This window comes from Coregonus clupeaformis, chromosome 26 (genome assembly GCF_020615455.1).
Source record: "Coregonus clupeaformis isolate EN_2021a chromosome 26, ASM2061545v1, whole genome shotgun sequence".
Taxonomy (NCBI): Eukaryota; Metazoa; Chordata; class Actinopteri; order Salmoniformes; family Salmonidae; genus Coregonus; species Coregonus clupeaformis.
This window is the reverse complement of record NC_059217.1, coordinates 36,935,792-36,953,591: the sequence shown is the minus strand read 5'-3', so window position 1 is coordinate 36,953,591 and position 17,800 is coordinate 36,935,792. Positions and strand designations below refer to the sequence as shown.

At 38.8% G+C, this 17,800-nt stretch overlaps 1 protein-coding gene across 1 annotated transcript in view; it reads right to left on the bottom strand.

Moving 5' to 3' along the window:
• LOC121540699 (receptor-type tyrosine-protein phosphatase eta) overlaps window positions 1–17,800 on the bottom strand; it is a 44,719-nt gene that overhangs the window by 14,232 nt on the left and 12,687 nt on the right. Inside the window, exons 7-13 of the mRNA XM_045207842.1 lie at window positions 15,550–15,810; window positions 15,060–15,320; window positions 12,538–12,798; window positions 8,537–8,797; window positions 8,097–8,354; window positions 620–874; window positions 180–440 (exon numbers count right to left, since the gene is read on the bottom strand). Coding sequence (XP_045063777.1) covers window positions 180–440; window positions 620–874; window positions 8,097–8,354; window positions 8,537–8,797; window positions 12,538–12,798; window positions 15,060–15,320; window positions 15,550–15,810 — 1,818 coding nt within the window. The remainder of the gene's footprint in view (window positions 1–179; window positions 441–619; window positions 875–8,096; window positions 8,355–8,536; window positions 8,798–12,537; window positions 12,799–15,059; window positions 15,321–15,549; window positions 15,811–17,800) is intronic.

Sequence of the window (17,800 nt, the reverse complement as noted above, 5' to 3'; positions counted from 1 at the left end):
ACACAAATTCTCGTTCACACAAAAACACATCATGTACATTAGCTATTTTCTTCGGGACAAACACAGAGAAAACATTCTCACACTCTCTCATACAAACTCTCAGAAACTACAAACTACTATGAAGCCTTCAGAACCTCTACAGTAAATGCATAGTATAGGCACCATTGACCATGACTTACAAGTGGCTAACTGGACCACAGCAGACTGGTTACTGAAGGCTCCAACTACAGCAGTCACTGTGACCACATAGACCCTCCCAGGCTGTAACCCAGTTAAGCTGGCCTCCATGGTCGTTGTGTTTTTCATGGATGTATAGTTCAAAGCAGCATTAAAGATGGTCACGTTGTAATAGTACAGGCTCCCGCCACGCGAGGTCCAGGTCACATTCAGCTGACTGGTTCCTCGTCCCGTCGCCGTAATGTTCCCAGGTTGTTCAGGCTCTGTCAAAAGCACAATCGAAAAGGTTCATTGCAATGACTGATGGAAATATAGACAAAAAATAGAAAACCAAACCAATTATGGTTACATTGATTAGCCATTTTCAACATTGACATATTCACCTTATCCATGAATCCAAATCCTTTGAATCATAAAATAATACACTTTCAAAAGAACTTACTTGTTAAAGTGGTTGTTTGACTGCCTTCTCCTACAGTTGTGTTATCTCCAGCCACTGCAGTGACTGTGAAGTTGTACTGCACTCCAGCCGTCAGCTCAGTGATGGTAGTGGAGGTTCCTGTGGTATTCTTACTGACACTGCCACCAGTCCAATTTACTCTATAGAAGGAGCTGTTTCCCTCTGGTTGAGTCCAGTTCAGAGACACAGATGATGTTGTGATTTCAGAGACAGAAAGGTTGCGGACAACTGCAGGCTCTGTAGAGCAACATTGAGGAATAGGGGTTAAAAATAAATAAATAAAAATGTGGAATACTTTTTAACCTAGATGAAAAAAGTGTTTTTTAAATGTTTATATTAAAGTGGCAATGTGATTGTTACATCATTTTTTATACGTTTGCATTATTTACATACACAATATATAAAAAAGTATGTGGACACCCCTTCAAATTAGTGGATTCGGCTATTTCAGCCATACCCGTTGCTGACAGATGTATAAAATAGAGCACACAGCCATGCAATCTCCATAGACAAACATTGGCAGTAGAATGGCCATTATTATTATTATTTATTTTTTTTAATGTAGGGGGTCAGCTTTAATATTGCAGATAGATTGTAACTTCCATCAATGTAATCCCCAATATATATTTTTTCACATATACATATATATATATATATATATATACATATATATACATACAGTGAGGGAAAAACGTATTTGATCCCCTGCTGATTTTGTATGTTTGCCCACTGACAAAGAAATGATCAGTCTATAATTTGAATGGTAGGTTTATTTGAACAGTGAGAGACAGAATAACAACAAAAAAATCCAGAAAAACGCATGTCAAAAATGTTATAAATTGATTTGCATTTTAATGAGGGAAATAAGCATTTGACCCCTCTGCAAAACATGACTTAGTACTTGGTGGCAAAACCTTTGGTGGCAATCACAGAGGTCAGACGTTTCTTGTAGTTGGCCACCAGGTTTGCACACATCTCAGGAGGGATTTTGTTCCACTCCTCTTTGCAGATCTTCTCCAAGTCATTAAGGTTTCGAGGCTGACGTTTGGCAACTCGAACCTTCAGCTCCCTCCACAGATGTTCTATGGGATTAAGGTCTGGAGACTGGCTAGGCCACTCCAGGACCTTAATGTGCTTCTTCTTGAGCCACTCCTTTGTTGCCTTGGCCGTGTGCTTTGGATCATTGTCATGCTGGAATACCCATTCACGACCCATTTTCAATGCCCTGGCTGAGGGAAGGAGGTTCTCACCCAAGATTTGACGGTACATGGCCCCGTCCATCGTCCCTTTGATGCGGTGAAGTTGTCCTGTCCCCTTAGCAGAAAAACACCCCCAAAGCATAATATTTCCACCTCCATGTTTGACGGTGGGGATGGTGTTCTTGGGGTCATAGGCAGTATTCTTCCTCCTCCAAACACGGCGAGTTGAGTTGATGCCAAAGAGCTCGATTTTGGTCTCATCTGATCACAACACTTTCACCCAGTTCTCCTCTGAATCATTCAGATGTTCATTGGCAAACTTCAGACGGCCCTGTATATGTACTTTCTTGAGCAGGGGGACCTTGCGGGCGCTGCAGGATTTCAGTCCTTCACGGCGTAGTGTGTTACCAATTGTTTTCTTGGTGACTATGGTCCCAGCTGCCTTGAGATCATTGACAAGATCCTCCTGTGTAGTTCTGGGCTGATTCCTCACCGTTTTCATGATCATTGCAACTCCACGAGGTGAGATTTGCATGGAGCCCCAGGCCGAGGGAGATTGACAGTTATTTTGTGTTTCTTCCATTTGCGAATAATCGCACCAACTGTTGTCACCTTCTCACCAAGCTGCTTGGCGAATGTCTTGTAGCCCATTCCAGCCCTGACATCCTTGGAGAGCTCTTTGGTCTTGGCCATGGTGGAGAGCTTGGAATCTGATTGATTGATTGCTTCTGTGGACAGGTGTCTTTTATACAGGTAACAAACTGAGATTAGGAGCACTCCCTTTAAGAGTGTGCTCCTAATCTCAGCTCGTTACCTGTATAAAAGACACCTGGGAGCCAGAAATCTTTCTGATTGAGAGGGGGTCAAATACTTATTTCCCTCATTAAAATGCAAATCAATTCATACAATTTTTTACATGCGTTTTTCTGGATTTGTTTTGGTTATTCTGTCTCTCACTGTTCAAATAAACCTACCATTCAAAATTATAGACTGATCATTTCTTTGTCAGTGGGCAAACGTACAAAATCAGCAGGGGATCAAATACTTTTTTCCCCTCACTGTACATACATACATACATACATACATACATACACATATAAATACATACATATACACATACACATACATACATACAAATATATATAAACTACCGATCAAAAGTTTGGGGTCATTTAGAAATGTCCTTGTTTTCGAAAGAAAAGCAATTTTTTTGTCCATTAAAATAACATCAAATTGATCAGAAATACAGTGTAGACATTGTTAATGTTGTAAATGGCTATTGTAGCTGGAAACGGCAGATTTTTAATGGAATATCTACATAGGCGTACATAGGCCCATTATCATCAACCATCAGTCCTGTGTTCCAATGGCACGTTGTGTTTGCTAATCCAAGTTTATCGTTTTAAAAGGCTAATTGATCATTAGAAAGCCCTTTTGCAAATATGTTAGCACAGCTGAAAACTGTTGTGCTGATTAAAGAAGCAATAAAACTGTCCTTCTTGAGACTAGTTGAGTATCTGGAGCGTCAGCAATTGTGGGTTCGATTACAGGCTCAAAATGGTTTTATTGCTTCTTTAAATCAGCACAACAGTTTTCAGATGTGCTAACATTATTGCAAAATGGTTTTCTAATGATCAATAAGCCTTTTAAAACGATAAACTTGGATTAGCAAACAACAACGTGCCATTGGAACACAGGACTGATGGTTGCTGTGTTCCATAAAAATCAGCCATTTCCAGCTACAATAGCCATTTACAACATTAACAATGTCTACACTGTATTTCGGATCAATTTGATGTTATTTTAATGGACAGAAAATTGCTTTTCTTTCGAAAACAAGGACATTTCTAAGTGACCACAAACTTTTGAACGGTAGTGTACATACAAATATATACATATCCTTTTTTAAAATATATTTTCCTTTATTACTTTCCAACCCCACCACCCCTCCCCTAATTGGAGTAAACTAGTGAACAACAACGCTTAGGCCTCTAATTCCAGCTTATACATACTATGTTATGGACACAGTCAATTTTACAGTAGTTCTATTTTGTTTGTTTTTACTCCTGAACTTCCTCTACCCTCAAACGCTCCGATCATTTTCATGATGTCCATCCGGTTTGCTTCTATATGCCATTTCTTTCAAACTGTGCTCTTTAACAAAAGTTCTTAATCTATAACCTATATACTTATTATGGACACAGTATGTTTTACATTAGTTAACTTGTTGTTATTAGTTGTTATTAGTCCCAACCTTCAGCTCCATTCAACCTCTCCCATCTATCTCTTAACACCATCCATATTGGATTTCTATTTGCCATATATTTTTCAACTGTACTGTGATGTTTCACAAAAGTTCTGAACCCTTCTATTCTCATTGTTTCTACAAATTGTAAATTGAAAATAAACATTTTTGCTAAAAGTATTATTATTTTATTGATCGATTGACTATGACTTTTCAGATCACCCAGTAGTGCTATCTGCAGGGTTAGCTCCAGGTAAATATTGCAATCCTTCAGCCATTCCTGGACCTGTGACCAAAAACAAGCTACAAATGGACAGTACCAAAACAAATGATCTAATGATTCTGTCTCTTTGCAGCGAAATCTGCAGAGCTGGGAAGATTGTATCCCCCATATAAATAACATTCTATTGGTAGCAAGAATGTTGTAAATTTTAATAATTTAAATGGAAAAATACTAAGTTTTGAATCCGGCGTCGTTTTGCGTATCAGTTCATAAACCATTTGCCATGGAATTGGTACGTCAAAAATCTCTTCCCAACTATTTTGCAATCTATATGGGATGGCTGTCAATCCTTTGGTCCTTAAATTAAACTGGTATACTTTTTTATTTATCACAATGTTCTTTAACCGATGATGGTCTTTAATGCAGGGCCGACAGACAAGTTCCTTACTTTCCCCCCTTTCACTTTCATCTTCCATTTTTGCGGTAATGCTGCAATTATTTGGTTGTAATTTTGGGTAGAGCAGACATTTCCATATGTTTGTGTTATGTGCATAACTCCACCAGTCCTACCTATGATTATACCTTTTACATTTTTTTTTTTTTTTAACAATGTTTTTTTTAATCAATTAGTATACTTGAGTTTAACCACAATATTTGTTGAATTATTTGTTCTGTTGTTTCTGGAGGATTAAATTGAAATTGCAACAAACTTTCTGTGGCTTGTTTTAGAAATAGTGATATTTGGGAGATGATTTCCTATTCAAATAACTGAAAGTGAGAGGTTGTAATCTGAATAAAGGGAAAAAGGCCATTCTTGAACATGGGGTGAGACAATCTTACTAATTTGCAAGAGAACCAGTTCGGATTTAAGTAATATTTTTGTATGACTGAAGCTTTTAGCGATAGGTCTAATGCTTTAATATTTAATCATTTCTGTTCTCCGAATTCATATTCATTATATAAATAGGCCCATTTAATTTTGTCTGGCTTGACGTTCCAAATAAAATGGAATATTTTTTTCTCATATAATTTAAAAAAGTGTTCGCTAGGCGTAGGCAAGACCATAAGCAAATAGGTAAACTGGGATAATACTAAAGAGTTAATCAGGGTGATTTTTCCACAAATAGACAGGTATTTTATTTATTTTTATTTATTTACCTTTCCATGGTAGCAAGATCTTATCTATTTTTGTTAACTTTCTATTAAAATGTATTGGAGTGAGATCATTTATTTATTTTGGGATATGTATACCGAGTATATCCACATCACCATCAGACCATTTTATTGGTAAACTAAACGGTAATGTAAAAATTTTATTTTTTAGTGATCCAATACGTAATATAGTACATTTATCATAATTTGGTTGTAATCCAGAGAGGTTAGAAAATGTATCTAGATGCTCTTTGAGGTTGTGGAAGGATTCAAGTTGTGTATTTAAAAGAAAACATGAATCATCAGCGTACAATGACACCTTTGTTTTTAAGCACTGGATTTCTAATCCCTTGATATTATTGTTGGATCTGATTTTAACAGATATGCCGATAGTGGACAGCCTTGTTTTACTCCTCTTGACAGTTTCAAACTTTCTGAGAAATAGCCATTATTTACTATTTTACACCTAGGGTTACTATACATGATTTTACCCATTTTATAAGAGATTCTCCAAAATGTAAATGCTCCAGTCATTTATATATAAACTCCAGTCGTACCTTATCAAAAGCCTTTTCAAAGTCAGCTATGAAGGCCTGGTTTCCCAGATTTTTCATAGTGTTCCATTTTTTTTTGCCTTATATTATCTCCAATGTATTGTCCATGTAAAAAACCTGTCTGATTAGAATGAATAATGTCCGACAATACCTTTTTAATTCTATGTGCTATACATTTTGCTAGAATTTCTGCATCACAACCATGAAGTGTAAGGGGCCTCCAATTTTTTTAATGGGCTGGATCTTTATAATAATAATAATAATATGCCATTTAGCAGACGCTTTTATCCAAAGCGACTTACAGTCATGCGTGCATAATTTTTTTTGTGTATGGGTGGTCCCGGGGATCGAACCCACTACCTTGGCGTTACAAGCGCCGTGCTCTACCAGCTGAGCTACAGAGGACCACTTGTATCCTGTTTCAGTAATAATGAAATCAGACCTTCTTCTTGAGTGTCTGATAATCTACCATTTACATAGGAGTAGTTAAAACATGCTAATAATGATCCTCTGAGTATATCAAAAAAGGTTTGGTATACCTCAACTGGTATTCCATCCAACCCTGGAGTTTTCCCCAGACTTAAAGTCTTTAATTGCATCCAGGAGTTCCTCCTCTGTAATTTCACCTTCACATGATTCTTTCTGTATGGCTGTTAATTTTACATTATCAATAGAAAAAAAATCCATACAACTAGCTTCAGTTAGAGGAGATGGAGGCGACTGAAACGAAAACATATGCTTAAAGTACTTCGCTTCCTCCTTCAAAATATAATTTGGTGAATGGCCTTACTGAAGAGCTCAGTGACTTTCAACATGGCACCGTCATAGGATGCCACCTTCCAACAAGTCAATTAGTCAAATTTCTGCCCTGCTAGAGCTGCCCCGGTCAACTGTAAGTGCTGTTATTGTGAAGTGGAAACGCCGCTAAGTGGTAGGCCACACAAGCTCACAAAACGGGACTGCCGAATGCTGAAGTGTGTAGCGCGTAAAAATAGTCTGTCCTTGATTGCAACACTCACTACCGAGTTCCAAGCTGCCTCTGGAAGCAACAATAACTGTTCAAAGGGAGCTTCATGAAATGGGTTTCCATGGCCGAGCAGCCTCACACAAGCCTAAGATCACCATGCGCAATGCCAAGCGTCGGCTGGAGTGGTGTAAAGCTCGCGGCCATTGGAGCAGTGGAATTGCGTTCTCTGGAGTGATGAATCACGATTCACCATCTGGCAGTGCGATGGACGAATCTAGGTTTGGCGGATGCCAGCAGAACGCTACCTGCCCGAATGCATAGTGCCACTGTAAAGTAAGGTGGAGGAGGAATAATGGTCTGGGGCTGTTTTTCATAGTTCGAGCTAGGTCCCTTAGTTCCAGTGAAGGGAAGTCTTAACGCTACAGCATACAATGGCATTCTAGACGATTCTGTTCTTCCAACTTTGTGGCAACAGTTTGGGAAGGCCCTTTGCTGTTTCAGCATGACAATGCCCCCGTGCACAAAGCGAGATCCATACATAAATGGCCCGACAACACTAATGCTCTTGAGGCTGAATGAAAGCAAGTTCCCGCAGTAATGTTCCAACATCTAGTGGAAAGCCTTCCCAGAAGAGTTGAGGCTGTTATAGCAGCAAAGGGGGGACCAACTCTATATCAATGCCCATGATTTTGGAATGAGATGTTTGACGAACACGTGTCCACATACTTTTTGTCATGCTTTTTGTATTGTGTATAACCATTGAATCTTGAAGAATAAAACTTATGAATGCCTCATGAAATTAGTTCAACTACTGTACCCCATCAGAACCCCAAATATAATCTTGTTTTACTCAAATGTTAAACAAACACTGCATAGCCTCAAAACATGGTAAAAACTATACTTTTGATCTAATGGATGGTCAGTCCTTGCATCCACAGCACTGTCTATGAATTCAAGAGTGGTTACATTTCTACAACCCCATCTCTCAACTGTTCATCAAAACAGTGGTGGGGTGTCTGCGTCTGCTTTGTTATGGTTTGAACTGCAGATTGCCTCTTTAAAGTAAAACATTTTAAATTTAGCAATTGACGATTTAGGCATCTTTGGCTTTAGTCGTACTTGTGTATACGTATACTGTGCAAGGGTTGCCTTCTGTTGAATTGTCTTCAGCGATGGCAAAGACCTGGAGTGTGTACAGGGTTCCTGGAGTCAGGTCCTGTATGATGGCAGAGGTTGTGGATGTAAGTCGTCTCTCGCTTTTCCCTCCGTTATACCACTCCACCCAGTAGCCTGATGCCACTCCTGTAGGCTGGGTCCAGTTCAGAGAAAGAGTGATGGTGTTCTGAGTGACAGTAGGGGGTGCGATGACCGCAGGTTCTGTTTGTGAAATAGAAGGAGTGAGAGAATTAAAAGGGGAGAAAGAGATAGAAGGATGTCAGTGGAGAACAAGAGAGCAAGGGATGAATGTCAGAGAAGAGTCACCACATTTTTTAGGTTAGTTTCCAGCTCTGTTTGAGGCAAAAAAAAGACAACATAGAGCAACTTTCAGTGAGACTTACTTGTGACTTGATTTGTTACATAAGCATCTCCTTCAGTCATCCCATCTCCAGCCACTGCAGTGACTCTGAATGTGTACTTCACTCCAGCAGTTAGCTCAGTAACATTAAAGGCTGTCTCATTGGTAGTTGTATTCATATCTCTACTGCCACCAGTCCATTCTATTCTATAGAAGGATCTGTTTCCCAATGGTTTACTCCAGTTCAGAAACACAGATGATGTTGTGATTTCAGTGACAGTGAGGTTTCTGATGATTGCGGGCTCTGTGCGTGTAAGAAAGAGGGTTTGAGGGACAAAAGACAATAGGGTGTCTTCAAACATTAACATTGCAGGCTGACTTGTGCAATCCAGCACACATTGTAAGAGAGTATGTGTAAATCTGGACAAAACAATGGCACTAAACACTAGTCTTTGATAAAAATATAATCAAATAAACATGAAGAACTTCTGAACAAAGATATCAAATACAACATGCAGTGTTTCCCCTATATTCATTTAGCAAATCGTTGCCGCCACTCCAAAAAATACGACTAAATCAAATACATACAGTGAGCTCCAAAATAATTGGGACAGTGACATTTTTGTTGTTGTTTCGGCTCTGTACTTCAGCACTTTGGATTTGCAATGATACAATGACTGTGAGGTTAAGGTGCAGCCTGTCAGCTTTAATTTGAGGGTATTTTCATCCATATAGGGTGAACTGTTGAGAAATTACAGCACTTTTTGTACATAGTCCCCCCATTTTAGGGGACCAAAAGTATTGGTACAAATTCACTTATATGTGTAATAAAGTAGTAAAATGTTAAGTATTTGGTCCCATATTCATAGCAAGAAATGGCTACATCAAGCTCGTGACTCTTCAGGTTTGTTGGATGCGTTTGCTGTTTGTTATGGTTGTGTTACAGATTATTTTGTGCCAAATAGAACTGAATGATGAATAATTTATTGTGTAATTTGAGTCATTTTTATTGTAAATAAGAATATAATGTTTCTAAACAATTCTACATTAATATGAATGCAACAATGATTACGGATAATCCTGTATAAATTGTGAATAATTATGAATGTGAAAGTTATAGATGCAAAAATATCATATCCCTAAGATATTACAATAACAGGGGAAAAACATTTCGTGGGGGTATGATACACAGATGTTTTTGATTTAAATTGATTAAGCCCTAATCTATGGATTTCACATGACTGGGAATACAGATATGCATCTGTTGGTCACAGAAACCTTTTTTTTTTTTTAAAGGTAGGGCCGTGGATAAGAAAACCAGTCAGTATCTGGTGTGACCACCATTTGCCTCATGCAGCATGACACATCTCCTTTCCATAGAGTTGACCAGGTTGTTGATTGTAGACTGTGGAATGTTGTACCACTCCTTTTCAATGGCTGTGCAAAGTTGCTGGATATTGGTGGGAACTGGAACACGCTGTTGTACACGTCAATCCAGAGCATCCCAAACATGCTCAATGGGTGACATGTCTAGTGAGTATGCAGGCCATGGAAGAATTGGGACATTTTCAGCTTCCAGGAATTGGGTACAAATCCTTGCGACATGGGGCCGTGCATTATCATACTGAAACATGAGGTGATGGTGGCGGATGAATGGCACGACAATGGGCCTCAGGATCTCGTCATTCAAGTTGCCATCGATAAAATGCAATTGTGTTTGTTGTCAGTAGCTTATGCCTGCCCATATCATAACCCCACCGCCACCATGGAGTACTCTGTTCACAACATTGACATCAAAAAATAGCTCGCCCACGTGACACCATACACGCTGTCTGCCATCTGCCCGGTACAGTTGAAACCAGGAATCATCTGTGAAGAGCACACTTCTCCAGCGTGCCAGTGGCCATCGAAGGTGAGCATTTGCGAATTGAAGTTGGTAACGACGCCGAACTGCAGTCAGATCAAGACCCTAGAGAGGACGACGACCATGAAGATGACCTTCCCTGAGACGGTTTCGGACAGTTTGTGCAGAAATTCTTCGGTTGTGCAAACCCACAGTTTCATCAGCTGTCTCAGACGATCCCGCAGGTGAAAAAGGCAGATGTGGAGGTCCTGGGCTGTAGTGGCTATAAGTTGTCTGCGGTTGTGAGGTCGGTTGGAAGTACTGCCAAATTCTCTAAACCGACGTTGGAGGTGGCTTATGGTAGAGAAATGAACATTCAATTCTCTGGCAAAAGCTCTGGTGGACATTCCTGTAGTCAGCATGCCAAACTTGAGACATTTCTGGCATAGTGTCGTGTGACAAAACTGCACATTTTAGTGGCCTTTTATTGTCACCAGCACAAGGTGCACCTGTGTAATGATTATGCTGTTTAATCAGCTTCTTACAGCAGCTGTACAGATAACTAATCCAAAGGGCATTGACTTCTCAAACACGGCAGAAACACAACACAATATGATGCACAATCACCTTATTAATTCAGCCACTTACTTTGATAACTACCAAATGAAACATAAGGGTCACGTTAATGCAGAATTCTTCGTTTTTCAAGCAGGAAAAAAATATAAAACGAAAAAGAAATATCTTGCTGCGTTTTATAAACGCAGATCTAAAATGATTCTTATTGTAATTTCTGCTCGGCATCAAACAAATATTGTGCTTCAGTTGAACACGAACAGGCATTCTATCAGCAGACAGTGTTCTGACTGATGTGCAGATACTTTTCTCCAGTACTTTTCTCGGTGTAGCCAGCCTACTTTTCTTTGATTCACTTTAAGAAAAACATTAGGAAATGTAGCTGCCTACATTCTTTCTATGATAAACATTAGAAATATGATGGCCTTGCATAGTTTTTGCAAAAAAAAGACCTTATTTTTCATTGTAAGCCCTTTTAACCTGCTTGTGTTGCTGCTAGCCAAAAAGCGTTGCACTTCTGTTCTCATCTGATGGAAATGAAGCTATATTCTGCCGAATGTGTTGGACTAATGTATTTTCTGTGAAGGAAAACTACAGTTACACGTCCCTGATCACTCTGTTGAAGCAAAAAACAACTGTTGACTTTCAATATCAAACGCAACCCCTGTCAATACACGGCTGGACTCACCTGCGCCTGCTGTCTCCAGTTGTGCTATTTACAAACAAACACGTGACTGGCTCAACAGTTCTGGGGAACTACGGTAATCTTAATAATGTAACACAATGTGACAGGTGAAATTAAGAATGCAATCTGCTTAATTTTCTAACACATTGCACAAGTTGACTGCAGGTATTTACTTAAAAAGTATCTACAAATATTAAAATGTATAGAAAAACTTCAAATAAATAGTTTCAACGGTATTGAAAAACCATCCCGTGGCTATTTCATAATACCCCGGTATACGGTAAATACAGTATACCGCAAAAGCCTACACAGACATTAGTATTAAAAGTCCAATGCTGCCATTTCTATCTCAATATCAAATCATTTCTGGGTAACAATTAAGTACCTTACTTTGATTGTTTTCAATTAAAATGGTCAAAAATGAATAAAAATAGCTTTTTAGCAAAGAGCAATTTCTCAAGCAAGAATTGAGCTAGGACTGTCTGGGAGAGGTCTGAATGGGGAGGGGAAAACTGAAAACTAGCTGTTATTGGCAGAGAGGGTTGGAACTCTTTCTTATTGGTCTTTTTAAAAATTTACCGCCTGGTGATGTCACACGGCAGGCCAAAACTCCATCCCACCAAAACAGAAAGACATTTTAGGCGGTCTTTTCAAACAGCTCCTACACTAAAAGGGAATTATCATAATTTTCACATTTTCAGAGTATTATTCCACCCTCATAGTGTGGAAATATATACAGTATATAAAACACAGGAAAATCACATTTGTGACTACACAGGCCCTTTAAAGGCCCCAATATACACTGTCCAGAGGGATGGATCAGCCTCTAGACATGAAAAATGTCCATTAATACCAAGAGTTCCGCTACTCAAGAACATCAGATACAGAATGTTGCATGAAGCAGTTAAGAAATAAAGCCCAGACAATTTAAACTTCATCTTACTTGTAAAGAGTGAAACACTGATTGTTTTGCCTTCAGTCATCTCATCTCCAGCCACTGCAGTGACCCTGAATGTGTACTTCACTCCAGCAGTCAGCTCAGTTACGTTAAAGGCTGTCTCCTTGGTAGTTGTATTCATATCTCTAACGCCACCAGTCCATTCTACTCTGTAGAAGGATCTGTTTCCCAATGGTTCAATCCAGCTCAGAGACACAGATGATGTTGTGATTTCAGTGACAGTGAGGTTTCTGATGATTGCGGGCTCTGTGCGTGTAAGAAAGAGGGTTTGAGGGACAAAAGACAATAGGGTGTCTTCAAACATTAACATTGCAGGCTGACTTGTGCAATCCAGCACACATTGTAAGAGAGTATGTGTAAATCTGGACAAAACAATGGCACTCAACACTAGTCTTTGATAAAAATATAATCAAATAAACAAGAAGAACTTCTGAACAAAGATATCAAATACAACATGCAGTGTTTCCCCTATATTCATTTAACAAATTGTTGCCGCCATTCCAAAGAACATAATTAAATAAAATATATACAGTGAGCTCCCAAAGTATTGGGATAGTGAAAATGTTTTTGTTGTTTTCGGCTCTGTACTCTAGCAAATTGGATTTGCAATGATGCAATGACTATGAGGTTAAGGTGCAGACTGTCAGCTTTAATTTGAGGGTATTTTCATCCATATCGGGTGAACCGTTGAAGAATTACAGCACTTTTTGTATATAGTCTCCCCATTTTAGGAGACCAAAAGTATTGGGACAAATTCAATTATATTTGAATTAAAGTAGTAAAACGTTAAGCATTTGGTCCCATATTTATAGCACGCAATTGCTACATCAAGCTTGTGAATCTTCAAGTTTGTTGGATGTGTTTGCTGTTTGTTTTGGTTGTGTTTCAGATTATTTTGTACCTAATACAAATTAATGGTGAATAATGTATTGGTGAATTACACGTAAGGGTCGCGTTAATGCAGAATTCTTCGTTTTTCAAGCAGGAAAAAAATATAAAACGAAAAAGAAATATCTTGCTGCGTTTTAGAAACGCAGACCTAAAATGATTCTTATTGTAATTTCTGCTCGGCATCAAACAAATATTGTGTTTCAGTTGAACATGAACAGGCATTCTATCAGCAGACAGTGTTCTGACTGATGTGCAGATACTTTTCTCCAGTACTTTTCTCGGTGTAGCCAGCCTACTTTTCTTTGGTGAAATGCAAGATTCACTTTAAGAAAAACATTAGGAAATGTAGCTGGCTACATTCTTTCTATGATAAACATTAGAAATATGATGGCCTTGCATAGTTTTTGCAAAAAAAAAGACCTCATTTTTCATTGTAAGCCCTTTTAACCTGCTTGTGTTGCTGCTAACCAAATAGCGTTGCACTTCTGTTCTCATCTGATGGAAATGAAGCTATATTCTGCCGAATGTGTTGGACTAATGTATTTTCTGTGAAGGAAAACTACAGTTACACGTCCCTGATCACTCTGTTGAAGCAAAAACAACTGTTGACTTTCAATATAAAACGTAACCCCTGTCAATACACAGCTGGACTCACCTGCGCCTGCTGTCTCCAGTTGTGCTATTTACAAACAAACACGTGACTGGCTCAACAGTTCTGGGGAACTACGGTAATCTTAATAATGTAACACAATGTGACAGGTGAAATTAAGAATGCAATCTGCTTAATTTTCTAACACATTGCACAAGTTGACTGCAGGTATTTACTTAAAAAGTATCTACAAATATTAAAATGTATAGAAAAACTTCAAATAAATAGTTTCAACGGTATTGAAAAACCATCCCGTGGCTATTTCATAATACCCCGGTATACGGTAAATACGGTATACCGCAAAAGCCTACACTAGACAATATTATATCTTCAAAGACATCAGTATTAAAAGTCCAATGCTGCCATTTCTATCTCAATATCAAATCATTTCTGGGTAACAATTAAGTACCTTACTTTGATTGTTTTCAATTAAAATGGTCAAAAATGAATAAAAATAGCTTTTTAGCAAAGAGCAATTTCTCAAGCAAGAATTGAGCTAGGACTGTCTGGGAGAGGTCTGAATGGGGAGGGGAAAACTGAAAACTAGCTGTTATTGGCAGAGAGGGTTGGAACTCTTTCTTATTGGTCTTTTAACAAATGTACTGCCTGGTGATGTCACACGGCAGGCCAAAACTCCATCCCACCAAAACAGAAAGACATTTCAGGCGGTCTTTTCAAACAGCTCCTACACTAAAAGGGAATTATCATAATTTTCACATTTTCAGAGTATTATTCCACCCTCATAGTGTGGAAATATATACAGTATATAAAACACAGGAAAATCGCATTTGTGACTACACAGGCCCTTTAAAGGCCCCAATATACACTGTCCAGAGGGATGGATCAGCCTCTAGACATGAAAAATGTCCATTAATACCAAGAGTTCCGCTACTCAAGAACATCAGATACAGAATGTTGCATGAAGCAGTTAAGAAATAAAGCCCAGACAATTTAAACTTCATCTTACTTGTAAAGAGTGAAACACTGATAGTTTTGCCTTCAGTCATCTCATCTCCAGCCACTGCAGTGACCCTGAATGTGTACTTCACTCCAGCAGTCAGCTCAGTTACGTTAAAGGCTGTCTCCTTGGTAGTTGTATTCATATCTCTAACGCCACCAGTCCATTCTACTCTGTAGAAGGATCTGTTTCCCAATGGTTCAATCCAGCTCAGAGACACAGATGATGTTGTGATTTCAGAGACAGTGAGGTTCCTGATGACTTCAGGTTCTGTGCATGCAAGAAATGTACATTTTGGGAGAAGACCATACCATTAGGTTACTTAGTACCTACCTACAGTACTCTATTACAGGATTCCATCACTTCTGGTTCCAAAAAAGAAAGAGGACTTTACCCTTCCTCTTATTGCCCTCTCATTGTTCAATACAGATATTAACATAATCATTACATGGTTCCACTTCAGAGAAAACATTAACACCATTCCAATGAAAAGGCTTACTTGTAAAGAGTGCTTTCTCCTGAGCATTTCCTTTAGTTATATTATCACCAGCCACTGCAGTGACCTTGAATGTGTACTTCACTCCAGCAGTTAGCTCAGTTACATTAAAGGCTGTCTCATTGGTAGTTGTATTCATATCTCTACCGCCATTAGTCCATTCTATTCTATAGAAGGATCTGTTTCCCAACGGCTCAATCCAGCTCAGAGACACAGATGATGTTGTGATTTCATTGACAGTGAGGTTTCTGATGATTGCGGGCTCTGTGCGTGTAAGAAAGAGGGTTTGAGGGACAAAAGACAATAGGGTGTCTTCAAACATTAACATTGCAGGCTGACTTGTGCAATCCAGCACACATTGTAAGAGAGTATGTGTAAATCTGGACAAAACAATGGCACTAAACACTAGTCTTTGATAAAAATACCATCAAATAAACAAGAAGAACTTCTGAACAAATATATCAAATACAACATGCAGTGTTTCCCCTATATTAATTTAACAAATTGTTGCCGCCATTCCAAAGAATATAATTTGCAGTTGAATGCAGATAAACATATTTCCTAAAATATTCCGGATCAGTTGGAGTCTACACTCCCTTCTCAAGAGAGAATTATGTGAACCAAAACTACAGTGACTGACGGATATACTGGTTAAAAATGATGGGTAATCCTTCAGTAGTCTTATCAGCAGCGACTGCAGTAACCATGAGTCTGTACTGCACTCCAGCAGTCAGCTCAGTTACATTAAAGGCTGTCTCATTGGTAGTTCTATTCAATTCTCTACTGCCATCGGTCCACTCTATTCTATGGAAGGAGCTGTTTCCCAATGGTTCAATCCAGTTTAGAGACACAGATGATGTTGTGATTTCAGAGACAGAGAGGTTCCTGATGACTTCAGTTTCCACGTGAGCAAGAAAGGTGATTTTAGGGATACTAGACTAGGGTTGGGCGGTATCCAGATTTTCATATCATCATAACGTCCTTCTCTCATGCCGGAATTTACGGTATTACCGGGCTTAGTACACAAGAGGGAGCAAAAAAAAAGAAGCTAATTGGGAGTCTATTACCAGAATGCTAACAGAATTAGCACAAATAATCGCGAATTTACATGGAGGATGCTAGCTAAATATGTTAACGAGAACAAACACACAAAAATGTTTTTATGAAAAGACAGTCCAGATCATGAAGTTATACACACACATATATATATATATATATATATATATATATATATTGGTGCTATTGAAAGTAATTAATTGGTGACTTTGGACATTTACAAGTGAATTTGAACGAGAGAAATTGTGCAAATGAACAGAACTGGCTCTGGAGCAGCATGCGTACATGCTGTGTCTGTGTGCAGTCTGGAGTCGCTAGGGCAACGGGAACTGCCTGCTCTGCTCAAAGAAGATGGGGGAGGAGCAGACTGGCCGATGGGGGAGGAGCAGACGGGCCGAGAACGGAGAGGAGGAAAAACTCAAGGAAATCAAAAGATAGCTGTGGCAGCTGTACAGATAACTAATCCAAAGGGCTTTGACTTCTCAAACACGGCAGAAACACAACACAATATGATCCACAATCACCTTATTAATTCAGCCACTTACTTTGATAACTACCAAATTAAACATAAGGGTCACGTTAATGCAGAATAATTCGTTTTTCAAGCAGGAAAAAAATATAAAACGAAAAAGAAATATCTTGCTGCGTTTTATAAACGCAGATCTAAAATGATTCTTATTGTAATTTCTGCTCGGCATCAAACAAATATTGTGCTTCAGTTGAACACGAACAGGCATTCTATCAGCAGACAGTGTTCTGACTGATGTGCAGATACTTTCCTCCAGTACTTTTCTCGGTGTAGCCAGCCTACTTTTCTTTGGTGAAATGCAAGATTCACTTTAAGAAAAACATTAGGAAATGTAGCTGGCTACATTCTTTCTATGATAAACATTAGAAATATGATGGCCTTGCATAGTTTTTGCAAAAAAAAAGACCTCATTTTTCATTGTAAGCCCTTTTAACCTGCTTGTGTTGCTGCTAACCAAATAGCGTTGCACTTCTGTTCTCATCTGATGGAAATGAAGCTATATTCTGCCGAATGTGTTGGACTAATGTATTTTCTGTGAAGGAAAACTATAGTTACACGTCCCTGATCACTCTGTTGAAGCAAAAAACAACTGTTGACTTTCAATATAAAACGTAACCCCTGTCAATACACAGCTGGACTCACCTGCGCCTGCTGTCTCCAGTTGTGCTA